The sequence below is a fragment of the Haliotis rubra genome, unplaced genomic scaffold (genome assembly GCF_003918875.1).
Source record: "Haliotis rubra isolate DU_JTF1 unplaced genomic scaffold, ASM391887v1 Scf611, whole genome shotgun sequence".
Lineage (NCBI taxonomy): Eukaryota > Metazoa > Mollusca > Gastropoda > Lepetellida > Haliotidae > Haliotis > Haliotis rubra.
Genome location: NW_025767315.1, coordinates 621093 through 634934, shown reverse-complemented (window position 1 = coordinate 634934; position 13842 = coordinate 621093). Strand labels below are relative to the sequence as shown.

At 41.3% G+C, this 13842-nt stretch overlaps 1 protein-coding gene across 1 annotated transcript in view; it reads right to left on the bottom strand.

The window, feature by feature from the left end:
- Positions 1-3365: 3365 nt before the first annotated feature.
- The window catches only part of LOC124255913, a 33106-nt gene continuing 22629 nt past the window's right edge, over positions 3366-13842 (bottom strand). The window contains exons 5-13 of the mRNA XM_046689866.1: positions 8209-8277; positions 7832-7882; positions 7528-7632; positions 7321-7345; positions 6283-6326; positions 6034-6126; positions 5472-5549; positions 4641-4760; positions 3366-3932 (exon numbers count right to left, since the gene is read on the bottom strand). Coding sequence (XP_046545822.1) covers positions 3922-3932; positions 4641-4760; positions 5472-5549; positions 6034-6126; positions 6283-6326; positions 7321-7345; positions 7528-7632; positions 7832-7882; positions 8209-8277 — 596 coding nt within the window. The 3' untranslated portion in view covers positions 3366-3921. The remainder of the gene's footprint in view (positions 3933-4640; positions 4761-5471; positions 5550-6033; positions 6127-6282; positions 6327-7320; positions 7346-7527; positions 7633-7831; positions 7883-8208; positions 8278-13842) is intronic.

Below are 13842 nucleotides of genomic sequence, written 5' to 3'. Positions count from 1 at the left end.
AAATCAAAACAAGGAAAATAATGAAGCATGGGTTGCTATCCCGCATGGCACCTCTATAACAAGCATGGGTTGCTATCCTGCAAGGCACCTCTATAACAAGCATGGGTTGCTATCTCCGCATGGCACCTCTATAACAACCCTGGGTTGCTACCCCGCAAGGCACCTCTATAACAAGCCTGGGTTGCTATCCCGCATGGCACCTCTATAACAAGCCTGGGTTGCTATCCCGCAAGGCACCTCTATAACAAGCATGGGTTGCTATCCCGCATGGCACCTCTATAACAAGCATGGGTTGCTATCCCGCAAGGCACCTCTATAACAAGCATGGGTTGCTATCCCGCATGGCACCTCTATAACAAGCCTGGGTTGCTATCCCGCAAGGCACCTCTATAACAAGCATGGGTTGCTATCCCGCAAGGCACCTCTATCACAAGCCTGGGTTGCTATCCCGCATGGCACCTCTATAACAAGGCATGGGTTGCTATCCCGCAAGGCACCTCTATAACAAGCATGGGTTGCTATCCCGCTAGGGCACCTCTATAACAAGCATGGGTTGCTATCCCGCATGGCACCTCTATAACAAGCCTGCAGTTTGCTATCCCGCAAGGCACCTCTATAACAAGCCTGGGTTGCTATCCCGCAAGGCACTTCTATAACAACCCTGGGTTGCTATCCTGCAAGCACTCCTATAACAACCCTGGGTTGTTATCCCGCAAGGCACCTCTATAACAAGCCTGGGTTGCTATCCCGCAAGGCACCTCTATCACAAGCATGGGTTGCTATCCCGCAAGGCACCTCTATAACAAGCCTGGGTTGCTATCCTGCAAGGCACCTCTATAACAAGCATGGGTTGCTATCCCGCAAGGCACCTCTATAACAACCCTGGGTTGCTATCCCGCAAGGCACCTCTATAACAAGCCTGGGTTGCTATCCCGCAAGGCACCTCTATCACAAGCATGGGTTGCTATCCCGCAAGGCACCTCTATAACAAGCCTGGGTTGCTATCCCGGGCTAGGGCACCTCTATAACAAGCATGGGTTGCTATCCCGCATGGCACCTCTATAACAAGCCTGGGTTGCTATCCCGCAAGGCACCTCTATCACAAGCATGGGTTGCTATCCCGCAAGGCACCTCTATAATAAGCATGGGTTGCTATCCCGCAAGGCACCTCTATAACAAGCATGGGTTGCTATCCCACAAGGCACCTCTATAATAAGCATGGGTTGCTATCCCGCAAGGCACCTCTATAACAAGCCTGGTTGCTATCCCGCAAGGCAACCTCTATTACAAGCCTGGGTTGCTATCCCGCTAGGCACCTCTATAACAAGCATGGGTTGCTATCCCGCAAGGCACCTCTATAACAAGCATGGGTTGCTATCCTGCAAGGCACCTCTATAATAAGCATGGGTTGCTATCCCGCAAGGCACCTCAATAACAAGCCTGGGTTGTTATCCCGCAAGGCACCTCTATAACAAGCATGGGTTGCTATCCCGCAAGGCACCTCTATAACAAGCATGGGTTGCTACCCCGCAAGGCACCTCTATAACAAGCATGGGTTGCTATCCTGCAAGGCACCTCTATCACAAGCCTGGGTTGCTACCCCGCAAGGCACCTCTATAACAAGCATGGGTTGCTATCCCGCAAGGCACCTCTATAACAAGCCTGGGTTGCTATCCCGCAAGGCACCTCTATAACAAGCCTGGGTTGTTGGATACCTGTAACCTGAATTGTCACATCTATCTGCCTCATTCCATCGGTTTTACATCCTAACACATACATTTGAAAATATATTTTTAAAATCAATTCGTACAATGAATTCCTACAAGAATTTCAGGAATATTTATATCTTACACTTTTGGATTTTCACAGTTGAACGAAACAGCTGCAGTCAAATTTATAACCATTTTTCGCATTTTATAGACGACACACAAAATCCTATTAAGAGCATTGATATTCCAACTTAACCATGACTATTATTATACAACCTGTCAACTGTGCGGCGCCCCATCAACATTTATATCTTTGTACAGTGCACTGTATAATGGGCCTGTGGCCCCTCTACTGCAATAAAGCCATTCATTCATTCATTCATTCATTCATGATTAAAAGTCCACATTAGACTTTTTTTTTTTAAATTTTTACACTTTATTACATTAATGACAAAAAGTCCATATTTAACCTTTTTTACATTTTTTACATATTCTTTTAAACTTTATTACATTAATGATAAAAAATCCACGTTTGACTTTTTTTCACTTTTTTCTTTGTATTTGTTTCTTTTGCTACCTATTGATTCAATAAAGATTTATCCCTTACGACTTGTCTGAAATCTATAATTGAAACTTCGAGGCGAACAGCTTCCAAACAGAGAACACTTGCCATATATGGAATGTTAACAATTGCTCCGCACATCGAAAACTGTCACACGCGGTGTTGTCGGTGCTTGCCAAATTGGTTTTAATCACAAGTTGCGCGTATGTGTTTTGCGCCAGACATTAGCGTCTGCTCAGTGGCTAAATTCTGTCGCCAAAGTAATCAAAGGATATTCGTAAAGAGCGCTTAATGAGGCATAACTCTATGGGGTTGACTTGAAATATTGTTCGGCCGGTAGAGGGCGCGAGAGTCAATTTAATACAACCTTGCATTAATTCATTCGAACTTTTTTATTTCATATTTAATTTCGTATGATCTAAATTCGTATTTTTTTTAGATAAATTATGTGGTAGCTTCCCTGAGGGCTGATAGGTATTATTATTGAGAGAAATGCATTATATGAATATATTATTAGAGAAGTGTGGTGTGAAATAGTGCATTTAAGTTTAGACTTACATTAGCTTATATTCACCTATGGTAACGCGTGGATGTAATGTGTTACGAAACAATTCTAAAATAATCAATTGTTTTTGCAGAGTTGACACTTTATAAGGAAATCATCAGCAAACAAATTTAGCAGTATATTGATGTGCTGAATGACAAATATTCACTGATAACAGTTTAGCCAATTCATCAATAACGAAAGTAAATAACAAGGGATTCAGAATTCAACCTTGGCAAACATCTAATGATGACTCTAAAAGATATGTACGTGAATTGGTACCCTTCACACAAAGTCAGCGGCTTACTTGAAACCATATGCATAACAGGCACAGAAGAGCCTTTTACATGCTTACATATAGTTTTACGACATAATGATTTTAATACAAAAAATGTCGTATAATAGCGACACGATAGTAACTTATTTACATCTATTCGCTCCCCTAACCTCTGTTAAAAAATCATGTTTTTCCTTTCATACTCAACAATGCTTGGTTCATTTCTGTTCACCGACGTATCTAATAGTATTTCATGAATTAGGGTATTTTTTATGTTATTCCATTTTATTCTCCGCTTATTGTGAGTCTGAGATGGTCATTTCTCACTGTGCATTTTGGGGAGAAAATGGCGAAAGTCATTCTTTGGGGATATACAGCATTCACAACAATGATGCAAAGTAAAACAGTGAGTTATAACAAAATCATCATAACATGTTAGTAAACTATGTGAGATTGTACTCAACAAAAACATTCCTGTGGGGATACCGAGTTGAAATACATCCCAAGTATCGTGGGTCGTGTGAGCCTCCCAATTTGAACGTCATCGTATTCGAAGGGGCAAATCGTTGATCTCAATACATCACTGGATTTCCTCACAGGAAACCGTCATAAAGCTTGAATAACTTGGGTTATGGTGACAATAGATAATGGTGCATTAAGATGTATGACTGTGTGTATATTTCTCGTTGGTGTTGGTGTAATGACGGCGTATCATATGGAAGATTCCCTTTCAGCATCACTGGATTGGAAGTCCACAACGACCACTGCTTCTCATGACGTCTGTCCGTCAGTCTGGGGCGCTGACGTCCACGTTCTGGTAGGATGACAGTTAGGATGACGCTGAAAGAATAAGCAGTTGGGTCTCAGTAAACCTTGGTAGGATGTGCTGTACCCTGTCACCATGGCTACGATGATGTCATACTTCAGTGCTACAGTGGTGAAAACGTCATAGACACGTCAACAAATACGTTTTGCCATAGACCGTAGGTATTGCTAACATTATCCTCCATCGTGACAATCAAGGGCTGTGTCCCTCGCTTCTGCGCCTGCTCACATTTTAAGGTATTAATCATGCCGATACATCTAACATAACAGATTGTCTGTGTCATGGTAGGACTAGTACTCAATGTGGCGTGAGGTGAGGTGAGGTGAGGTGAGGTGAGTATATGTATTGCTTGTACTAGCCCAGACGTAAGCTGGTTTTATAGTGCTAGCTCACTGAGACACAATCCGCAGTTAGGCATGATTACCCCACTTAGACACATTATACTCCGAGCCAACCAGTCCATGGTAATGCTAAACGAAGGCAGGGAACAACAGGTACCGCATTTTAACGTCTTTTGGTATGATAATGTTACATGATTGATGGGATATTGTCACTTCTATTGTAAGATTTGTACTCAATGTTACATAAATGGCTAGGAGATTGTCAATGTCACGGTATAGGTTAAATTACTCTGACGTGAGCAGTTCTTATACTGAGCAAACTAATTTGTGCACAAATCAACACAGATGACGCTTTAGAACATACTTTATGTGTGGGCTTACATTCACTCCTTCCATTTGCTGGTTTGATGGGCTTCGCATACAGGTCTTCAATACTCAGCGTGATCTGTACTTCTGTTGTATTGTTGCTTTTCTTCACCTTGTTGACCTTTGAATACACATCTTAAATGGAGAACAGAGGTCATTTTAGTTCTCGTCTTAGAATGCATCTTAGGTATATATCAAATATTGTTATTTCGTCTATGTTGATGAGAAAACACGTCAGTATAAAATAAAACAGTTACTGTACAAATGTTGCGGGTGATACTATCATAGTTGGCTCACGCACGCAAGCATACGCACACGCACACGCACACGCATACGCTCACACACGGATAAGTGCATTGATATAAATACAGAAGTGTAACACACTGCTTTCATCCATGTAACAGTACAAACGAACTGCAGATTATTGTCCCATCCTCCAACGCGAACTGTTAAGCAGAAGCAGTCAAAAACAAGACTTAGTGTGACCCCCTACAACGGCCGTAGCGTATCCTTATGGGCTGGCGGATTCGTCAACGAGCGCTTGCCCAAGGTCTTGTAAGGTTGACTAATCTGCTATCACTCGTCTCCGATCTCTTCCCAGACGTGTTCGATTGGGCTCAAATCTGGGGAACGGCCATAACATCATCACAGGCGTTACAGGAGAAGTTGCTAACTACAATATGGATGTAGCGTTGTCATGTTGAAATGCCAGTCCAAGACCATGAAAGGGGACGGGGGTACATAAATAGTTACCGGATAATGAAACTACAGTTAATGTACACAGACATTGTAACTAAACACATCTTATCAAAGAAAATCCAGGTTCCAGAACAAGGAATAACTTACCTGGCACCTGCTGCTTTTCTGCTGGCTTCTGACTTTCAGCTTTCACAAATCCGTGATACACGTCATTATCTTCCATCACTGAACACAGAAAGTAGACGGACTATATGAATAAACTTATGGCTTCGATCTGTCTTGGACTGTCTAAATGAGTGTTTTCTATTGCATTACCTAATCATGTTATATACGCAGGTGCAGATGTAACTATTGACTTAATCGTTTTTTTAAGCAGACTAACATTTTTCATGCATACAAATACATTACACTGCCTCCTCATACCGTCAAATAACATGAGTGACACGTGGCTTTATCATATTTGATATTGACGCCATGTACAAAATATCGATACAAAAACAGTGAGTGAATATTCCAGCAATATCACTGTGGGGGACACCATGGGCTTCACACATTGTGTCCGATGTGGGGAATCGAACCTGGGTCTAAGGCGTGACGGGCGAACGCTTTCACCACTAGGCTTTCCTACCTCCCTACAAAAAAAATTGTTACTGTAGCATTGTAATGGATCTTTATATAAATCACTTTAGCATTGACCAATATAGCCCACCTATCACCTCCTGTTTCTCTGTTGACACCTGGTGTTCAGTTCCGTCGTCACCCTTGTCGGCATATTGTCTGTAGAGATCGTTATCTTTCATCACTTGAAGAGAGAAAAAATGCAATTTGAATGTAACTATTGAGATTTGCAAGATCGTAAATAACACCCGGAGTTCAGGTATCATTGACAAACAGTATCTGAGATATAGATTAGATATAAGACAGACTCATAAATGGTTAGTATAAGAATAAAACATACCGACCGTCTCTCTTTTAGCGTCCTTATTGAATCTGCCTTCTTTGCTGAAATATTCAAGGAACAGAATTATCACAAATATGTTATCTCGGTTAAAAAGCAAAAAGGGGCCATCTTTGTCCACTTGTAATAACGTGAATTTATAGGATATGGAGATTTATCTTACCTTCGTGTAAAATAAGTAAAGAGTTTCCGTGTCACCCCTCCCAGGAGGGTGACAACTGGAAAATATATTACCCGCTGCCACGGTAACCGCCAAGCTCTCCACCGAGAAGCTAAAGCGCTAACAATCGTATGACGTCATTATATGACGCATGCCGTGCCCGAAGTTCGAAAACCGTTCGCTGTTGTTGTGTTCACTTTGTACCGATTTATTTTACCGACTTTCACTGCTTTATCTTACCTATCTTATACATTGAGTGGTTTGCACACTCAACTTAAACATAATTAACCATGTTTATAGCAGTTTTAAGCTTGTCAGAATATGTTTCACTGATTTTAAAAATGCAGTCGAGACGCAGACGCCATTTCTATTACATGTCATATAGTGGGTCGCGATCTTTAACATAAAATAAAATGATATTTTGTACATTAACATGGCGGTAAGATAAATACGTTGTATGCTTTCCCTCGATGATAATACGGTCTGATGTACGCCTGATTTGTAACAGTGGCACCCGAGCCGGTAGGCGAGAGGTATTTTACACAAAATGGCGTACAACAGACCGTCATATTGAGAGGCAATACAACTTCTAATGTATTTAAAATGCTTTTACCATTCCGACAATTCAGTGAGGTTGTATGTTGAGCGTGTGCTTATGAATCACCGTTTTATGATTTGTGAAAGGTGGCGTATCTTTCACCAATGGTGGCACTCATCACAAACACGCAAAGCCACGATTGCCTTGTGTGGTTGTACATCTCTAATCCTTGGATTAGACAAAGATGGAGCAAGAGTCCTAGATGGCATATTGCTTGATTCATGTTACATATAGGTATCCATTCAGCTTAGTGTCGAGAAATATAACAACAATCACTTACCCCTGTTTTTCTTCCTCCGCATTTTCTGAAAAAACATTTAAAATTTAAAGATGCAATGGACATCGTTTTGACACACATACACACATCGACAATGATTGACCTGAGGTTAAATGCGGTCTCAGATTCATAAAAAGGGTTATTAGCCATATAATGAAAATAGGAGTAGAAGAAAATTGGTATGAATTCTTAAATTTAATTAGCATTTACCTCTTCTTTTGGATAGTGTGCACAAAAACACAACGATGACGATGACAACTACGGCCACCACACCACCCACAGAGCCAGCGACAGCGTAGATAATTTCACCCGAATCTGTAAATTGGAACGTGAGTTTGATAATCCGTCTTCATTTCGCGACGAAATAAATTATGACGATTTATGATATTGAACAATGAATCATTGTCAAAAACAGTCATTCTTTGACAACAACATTTCATTGATTCCAAAAGCCTTGTATGCTGGATGTCTCAACAGGATTATACAGAATGCAGAACATGTAGTTGATACATACGTTTTGGAGACTCCGTCTGGTCCGGTGTCGTCGGAACTGTCGTGGTGGTACCTTGAGACACACATGAGTATTCATTCAGTAAAACTCCCGTGTATGTAACAAGTCGTAGTGTGTGTGTGCGTGCGTGAGTGAGCGCGTGTGTACTATGTAGTAGTGTGTATTAACCAATGCTTCATCTAATTTGGAATTTATTAAATCAAACAATATTGCAAAATGAAATATTATCTAGGGGTGACGAATCAGATCACAAACGTTATGACAAGTGTGTGGTTATATATTGCTTAAGCAAATGATACAACAGCACACAATAAGTTGCCATGACAGAGGTCAGTGAAAGACGCATAATAAGTTGCAAGAGAATGTCTATACAAACACACCTGCATGTCCTACTCCAGCCGCCAATGTTGTACTCCAGCTCGTAGATTTGGAATTTGGGACGCTGTGGACTGTGGTAAGAAAGACAAGACACTGTACTGCTATGAGTATTATAATTGTTACCACAACTACTACTTTTACTACTGCTACTATTGCGGGTCGGTGGGGTAGCTCAGTGGTTAAAGCGTTCGCTCGTCATGCCGAAGACTCGGGTTCGATTGCCCACATGGGCACAAAGTGTGAAGTATTCTGGTGTCCCCCGCAGTGATATTGCTGAAATATTGTTAAAAACTCACTTACACACCTACTACTGCGTTGGCGACTACTTCTACTACTACCGCCGAGACGATGAATACTACTATTATTGCTACTATTACCACCACCACCACGATAACGAATAGCGCTACTAATGCTACAAGTACAACCGCTACGGCTACGATCATGGCTTCTCCTGCCACTACTTAAAGCAACAAAGCCCCCTACATTACCAAAAACAACTCATTAATTGTGTATGATTACAACGATATGTGTACGTATGTGTCTGCGTCAGTTGGAATGATACAGGTCAGACAGCCCGCTTTTCACAACGTTATCGCAGTCCTGTGACTCTCGTATCTCCTGTACTTTTAACCAAGAGTTACGACAGTCGTAGCGCTACGATAGTTTTGTGAAGCAGGGCCCTGAACATAACTTGAAGTCAAAAATCGAATTCATCCGAGAACACTTTTGAATCGTCAAATCGGGAAATAAAGTCAACCTGTAACCTTCCCTGAGGCATTGAATCCAACGATGCCAACGCCTTTGACAAGAGCCTGTGCAAGGTCTCCGAAAAAAAAGGCATATCCTAACGTTCCTAAAAGAATATTTCGCTACTTAGAGTTTGTCTTCAAACTCTTTCTGGACTTTTCACATGTCATTAAACCCTAAAGCCGTGTCACATGATCATACTATTAAACCCCGATTTTGCTCGTCCATAATCGATCCTTTACAATCCGTTTACATACACGTGTTTCATTGCTGAGAACGACGTTAAGAAAAAACGAGTGTCATACGTCAGGAAATGAATCAACCAGAATCTATTTTAAGAGTAAGTACTATTTCTAAAGGTCTTCTCACGTTATGGTGTTAAGTATTATTTCGCTTGTACCTTCAGAGTTGTCTGTAATCTCCACAGTGACGTTATTGCTGAAACGACTCCCACTCTGGCACTTCAACACAGAGTCCTGGTCGAGTGTAGAGTTGATCCTGAGTGTCACGTTGTGTTGTTGGAGGGAGGAGCTGACAGTGACACGTCCTGCCACGGCGCGGTATTCTGATAAAGTGGTGTTGGGTTTCAGTATGGAAGTAGATACGTCGACATCACTGCTTGTTTTGAATATTTCAACATTGTTTCTGTACCAGCTGACACTTATCGACCCATGGCTATTTGTGGATGTACAGGACAGTGTGAACGCGACTCCTTCTGTGGCAGACTGCGGGTAACTTGTCAGACAGACAATGACAGATGCTGAAACATAGATTTGACCCTTCTGGTAACATCTTACGTCTTGTACAGTATTTCCACTTGACCACAACAAGTGGAACTGATTGTTCTTCGCTCACATATCAAACACTTACCTGACGCCCAATGACCAGCACAAGAAAGTACTCCAGCTAAAAACGCCATGGCGACCAGTGATGTTCTCATCTCAAATGGACGGCGAATTGGTGACATCTGAGAATGGTAGGTGAGGTGAGGTGAAATGGGGTTTAACGTCGTAATTAAGACATTTTCGCGCATGTGACGACGTGCTTGCGTGTGTATGTGTGCCTGCTTGTACTAGCCCAGACTTAAGCTGGTTATATAGTGCTAGCCCAATGAGATACCAGTTAAACATGAATACCCCACTTAGAAACAAACTGATTCCGAACGGACCAGCTCGTCTTGTACGCCAGACAGGGACCAACAAGTACCATATTTTAACGTCTTTCGATTTGATGCGGCCGGGGATGCAACCCACGACCTTCCGCTCTCCGGGCGGGCGCTCTAACCACTACACCACGGAGGCGGTCCCTGAGAACTAAGGCTGGATATTGCCCTGATTCTCATATCGCGATATATTGTAATAATGTAAGAGATATTGCCCTACATATTGTGATATATTGACTGGAAGGTTTCTGTCCAAGTGCGTACATCGTAAATTCATAATAGCTCTCTGTGTGCGACATCATCTTCTTAGTTGCTGTTACACCATACTTTCAGGCTCCCCATCCCCATTGTGTATGAATGTATGTCAATGGCTTACAGATAAATAAAATAGTATAGAGCCTTAAAGTAGAATGTTTGACTGAAGTACTGTAATGCAACAAAGTTTTGCGAACACAATGATACAGGCAATAGTATAAGATGATTTTCATGGTCAGTGTTGTTTACTTCAACCGAATGCACTTCAGTGCAGTATGTAATTATTGTTACTGCATGTCAGTGGTTCATTCAGATTCAACTTCAGTATTAACATGTGTTAACATGAAATATTGCAAAATGAAACAAAAACATGATTTAGGTGAACTACTTGAGCTTAAAAGCTCATGTGACCTCCAGTAACTAAGATCCTTGACTAGATTGTCATTATACAGTCCTACAAAATTTATAAGACTTTGACCTTTATGATAGCATATTTCCCATTATGAAACTAACAAAAATAACAAAATAATGTGAAATGGTCACTCAGAACCAGAGGCACTACTAATGGGTCCAAATAAAAGACTGGTCAAATCTTAGAAGGGCATTTAGAAGTGGAATGCATAAGAAATGCAAGATTAATGGACGTCAGAATCTCTATTGTGAATAACACGACGTTTCGGAGTGCATGCTTGATCCTTCACAACAAGAAGTTGCTATTCGTAACTCGTGCTTCTCTCAAACAATTGGTGCATTTGAGGTCACTTAATTCCTCCAAAACGTCACATATTAAACCATTCAAACCCACAAAGCTTAATAAATAAAAATCGTGTCAAACTACAAAAGGTGTGCAACCTACAAGAATAAACACAGGCCTCCCTGACTCGCGGTGGAATATGAAATCGTGTATGTGTATTTGTACATTACCCCTACATTACCTTCGACCGTGACATTGCCACGTTAACTTACCTTGTCAAGAACTAAACTGCTCATGGTCATAAATGCATATCCAGTACTCAACCCAGACGTACAGACACGGCTATCATGGAGACACAGTCCCGCCTGTAACACCACACCAGGAAGTGATTCAAGTGACAGCTCGGGTAGGCTATACAAAACCGGTTTGAGTTGTGTGGTCGTAGAAGCTAAATAAAGCTACATCTCATAATGAAGTGCAGATGACAGTGTGTGTTTTATGCACAGGCAACTAGCCTCGTCATATAAAAGATATTAACCCGTGATTTGGGGATATGAAATATATATAGATGCCTAAATATATGGAATGTATGAATTCTGTCGCCCGAGTGAGTGTGTGATCAAATATCTCAGGTGAGATATACAGGTACACTCATCACGGACACCACACCAGGACGTGATGTGCTGTGACAGTTCGGGTAGGCAATACAGGCCTGTTTGTGTGCAGTGTTTTGTTCACAGGACCTAAATAGAGCATGTCTACCTGCTGGCTGCACATTGTGCTTTATGTATGTGTCATTCGATCACAAAGCTGTTATGTTAAATTGCAAATAAGCCCTTCCTGTTATCCCAGCTCTCGAATATGGCAGTGTCAGATGTGTGGTTCAACACGGCTGTCACCGTGCCACTCATGCTTCACTCATTTTGTCCGGGTTTTACCTCTTCGTTGGGTATTCTTTGCATACATATTCATGTCAGTCCATTCTTGAGCAACATGTGGACATAACATATTTGGATACTAGTTTTCACAAATAATTCGTCATTGCTGGGTAACGATTAGTTTGTATTCCTACATATAAATATAACATACTATAGATGTGTAATTACACATTCTAAGTCAAGTGTAGGTTCTAGTCCGATCCGGGATTCGAACCCAGACTGTAAGAGTGAGGCACAGAATTGCCACCACACAAAGTCAGCGATCTAAGCCACTCAGCCACCGAGGTTTCCACAAAAATAAAAGTCTGAAAAGTGGCAGTCTTTACATATCCCTCTAAGTGCAATACCAAATATAGCGTATGTTATCTTCTTTAAGGGGGCGGTGGGATAGCCTAGTGGTTACAGCGTTGGCTCGTCACGCCGAAGACCCGGGTTCGAATCCCCACATGGGTACAACGTGTGAAGCCCATTTCTGGTGTCCCCCGCTGTGATGTTGCTGGAATATTGCTAAAAGCGGCGTAAAACCAAACTCAGTCAGTCAGTCAGTCTTCTTTAAGGCATTATGTATTCACACTATAGTTTTATCCTTGTAAAGACACACTGGTAAATCTTAGAATTTCTAAATTACTACTGCATGTATGCTGTCCATTTTACCAGGTGGCATAGATGAGTCATTGATTCATTGATTTAGATAGTATATCAGGTATATATATTCTATACTTACACGTGTCACCAATGTTCATATGCGTTGCCATTACTTGTAACATAAGTTTGACTTTCTCAAACTGACTATATGTTGTTATTTGTCTATTTTATCAATATTTCACATTATCATTCACACTTCATTGAATCAAGGAGAACGACTCACTTCAGATTAAATATTTACGATGCTGTTTCAGGGATTGAACAGCGAGTGGACAAATGTATGACGGTACAACAGTGAGTGAGTGAGGTTAGTTTTACGCCGCACTCAGTAATAGTCCAGCTATATGGCGGCGGTCTCTAAATAATCGAGTCTGGACCAGACAATCCAGTGATAAACAGCATGAGCATCGATCTACGCAATCGGGAACCGATGACACATGTCAACCAAGTCAGCGAGCCTGACCAACCGATCCCGTTAGTAGTCGATTACACGGTACAACAGAGCGACAACAGGTACATGTTCGAAGATATTGACATAATGTGTACTCTATGGGCTACACCCAACAAATAAAGCTGAATTGTTCGGGTATTGTGTTTGCAGTATTGAATCTCTTTCGGCGGTAATACAGCCTAGTAGACTTCAGAACTTCAGTATTGACAGGAAGTAGCACTGATAACACGACTTTCCTGTCAAAACAAGGATGGTTATTTCCAACCGCTACAAACAGAATTTACATAAACACATCACTTATTGTGAGTGGATGTGTCTTTCCTGCAACCTGACAATTCTATCTGTATTCATCAGTGCTCCTTTCGTCGTGTGTAAGTGTATCCTGTGTTACACATACATGTATACAATGTGGCTGAATGTAACGTGTTGACAGCCATGATTCACTGTACACATACAGTCTCACATAGAATCTGGCGTTATGTGTGTATGTGGCTATATCGGTATCCCAAAGTCAGAGGGAGGAAAATTAATGCTTGGATTAGATCAACTACAAGTCTGACACTACTAGACATGTCAATACCCCTATTTACTTATACTTTTATTGACAGTTTTTGTTGTTTAAAAGAAAACTTAAATTAAGAAACATACCAATCTGAAACTACTAGACATACCAATACCCCTATTTACATATGTTTTTATTGGCAGTTTGTGTTATTAACATAAAAAGTCTGAAATTGCTTTGCA